General features: G+C 59.0%; 1 protein-coding gene across 1 annotated transcript; it reads right to left on the reverse strand.

Annotated features, from left to right (window-relative positions):
• Positions 1-393: 393 nt before the first annotated feature.
• Tmem158 (transmembrane protein 158) lies at positions 394-1701 on the reverse strand (the record flags this gene model as incomplete). Its single annotated transcript, XM_005348222.1, has 1 exon — positions 394-1701. A coding segment is annotated over one exon (774 nt), but the record flags the coding sequence as incomplete, so codon positions are not given.
• Position 1702: the final 1 nt, after the last annotated feature.

Raw genomic sequence — 1702 nt, forward strand, 5'->3', positions numbered from 1 at the left:
TGTGAAAGACACTTGGCTCACAGAACTCCTGATTTTCCTGAAGCACCAAATAATAACAAACTATGCCAAGGGCCATGAGCCTCTGCGACCTAGGAAGGTTGTTTTGGGGGCCAGAGAGACGAGAGGAAATTCCCACTGGAACCATTCTGAAAGTGATTTCACCTGTCCCAGCCAGGGAGACAGATGGTGCCTCTTCTTTCTGGGAATTTCTTCGTGTTTCGTTTGCACCTTGGGGCCCTTTACCAAAAGCAAATAAAGGAAGCATACACATTTCTGGAGGAAAATGTCTGTATTAAAAGCCAGAAAATCACATTAATACAAGAAGAAACGCCCACCAGGCCATGTCACTGAATAGATCGACTTGGAAAAGATTCATAAAGTTCTTTTTTTTTTAAAGCAATAACAATAAATCCGTGTCAAATCCTTCCCTCGCCCTCCCCCCACCCTTTTTTAAAATAAATAAGAAAACAAACCAAGAAGCTTCAAGTACAACTATATTCAGATACAAAGAGCTCCTGTTACTACAGCGATAGCAGTTGAATCTTTTTGTTTTGTATTTTTTTTTACTAAAACTTTCATTTAAAACAGTTATTAAATATATAAAACAAATACACAGGTTCAGGTCACTTTCTGCCATGAATAAAGGGTACGTGGGTGCTGGGATGGGGTAACGCAGGGGGAAGAGCCCATTTTCCTTGTGTCCTCGAGCCAAGCTTGGCTCCCACGCTTCAGTCTGACAGCTTGCCCCTGCTTTTCAGAACCAGAAGCTCAGCACAAACCTCGTTTTACCACCTCCTTGGGTCCTCTCCGCGGTCCCCTCCCGGGAAAAGGACGGACATTAAGGACAGCACGAAGCGCACCTGCCGCGTCTCCCGCGTGGAAGGCGCGTGTGAGCGCGGACACAGCGCGGACGCAGGGCAGCGGGGGTCACTTGGGGGCTACCCCCGAGGTGACGGCCGCGGCGGCGGCGGCTGCAGCAGCAGCGGCGGCGGCGGCGGCGGTGGAGGTCCCTGCCGGTACGGCGGCTGGAGCGGCCGCGGGGGCGCCGGCGGTGGTCCGGCGCTGCTCCATGCCGTTGGGCAGGAAGCCGGCAATGATGGGCACCGGCCAGATGAGGGCGGCCACGCTCCACACCACGATGACCAGGGTCATGAAGCAGGCCACCAGCGTCGACTCGATGGGCTTGCGGTTCAGCCGCCAGCCCGGTTCGCCCTGCAGCTCCTCCAGGCTGAAGTCCAGGCAACAGAAGTGACGAGGCTCGCCCTGCAGCCACAGCGGCCCGGGTTCAGCCGCGGGGTAGGCAGGCAGCGCTGTGGGAGCCCCGGCTGGGGCCCGTAGGCGGCCACGCACCCAGCCGCAGCCCACGCACAAGCGCAGGTCCTGCTGCGCGCCGCCGGCCGCCAGCCCCAGATGCTCGATGAGCAGCGGTGGCCCGACACGATGGAAGGCGGCGGCGAAGAAGGCGCGGCCGTGCGCGTTGGTAGAGAAGAGCAGCAGGTCGCACTGCAAGCCCCGTGGGCGGCCCCAGCGCACGAGCAGCGAGCTCAGCATCTGCCGTTGCACGCTGATGTTGCAGGGCGCCGCCGGAGCCTCCTCTGGGCCCGCGCGCTCGGGGGGCGCGGGTGCCGCCGAGGCCAGCAGGCGCGGGGCGGAGGGCTCGCCGGTGAAGGATGCGTTGGCCGAGGCGTTCGGGGGCGTCCCG

The sequence above is a fragment of the Microtus ochrogaster genome, chromosome 5 (assembly GCF_000317375.1).
Source record: "Microtus ochrogaster isolate Prairie Vole_2 chromosome 5, MicOch1.0, whole genome shotgun sequence".
NCBI lineage: Eukaryota > Metazoa > Chordata > Mammalia > Rodentia > Cricetidae > Microtus > Microtus ochrogaster.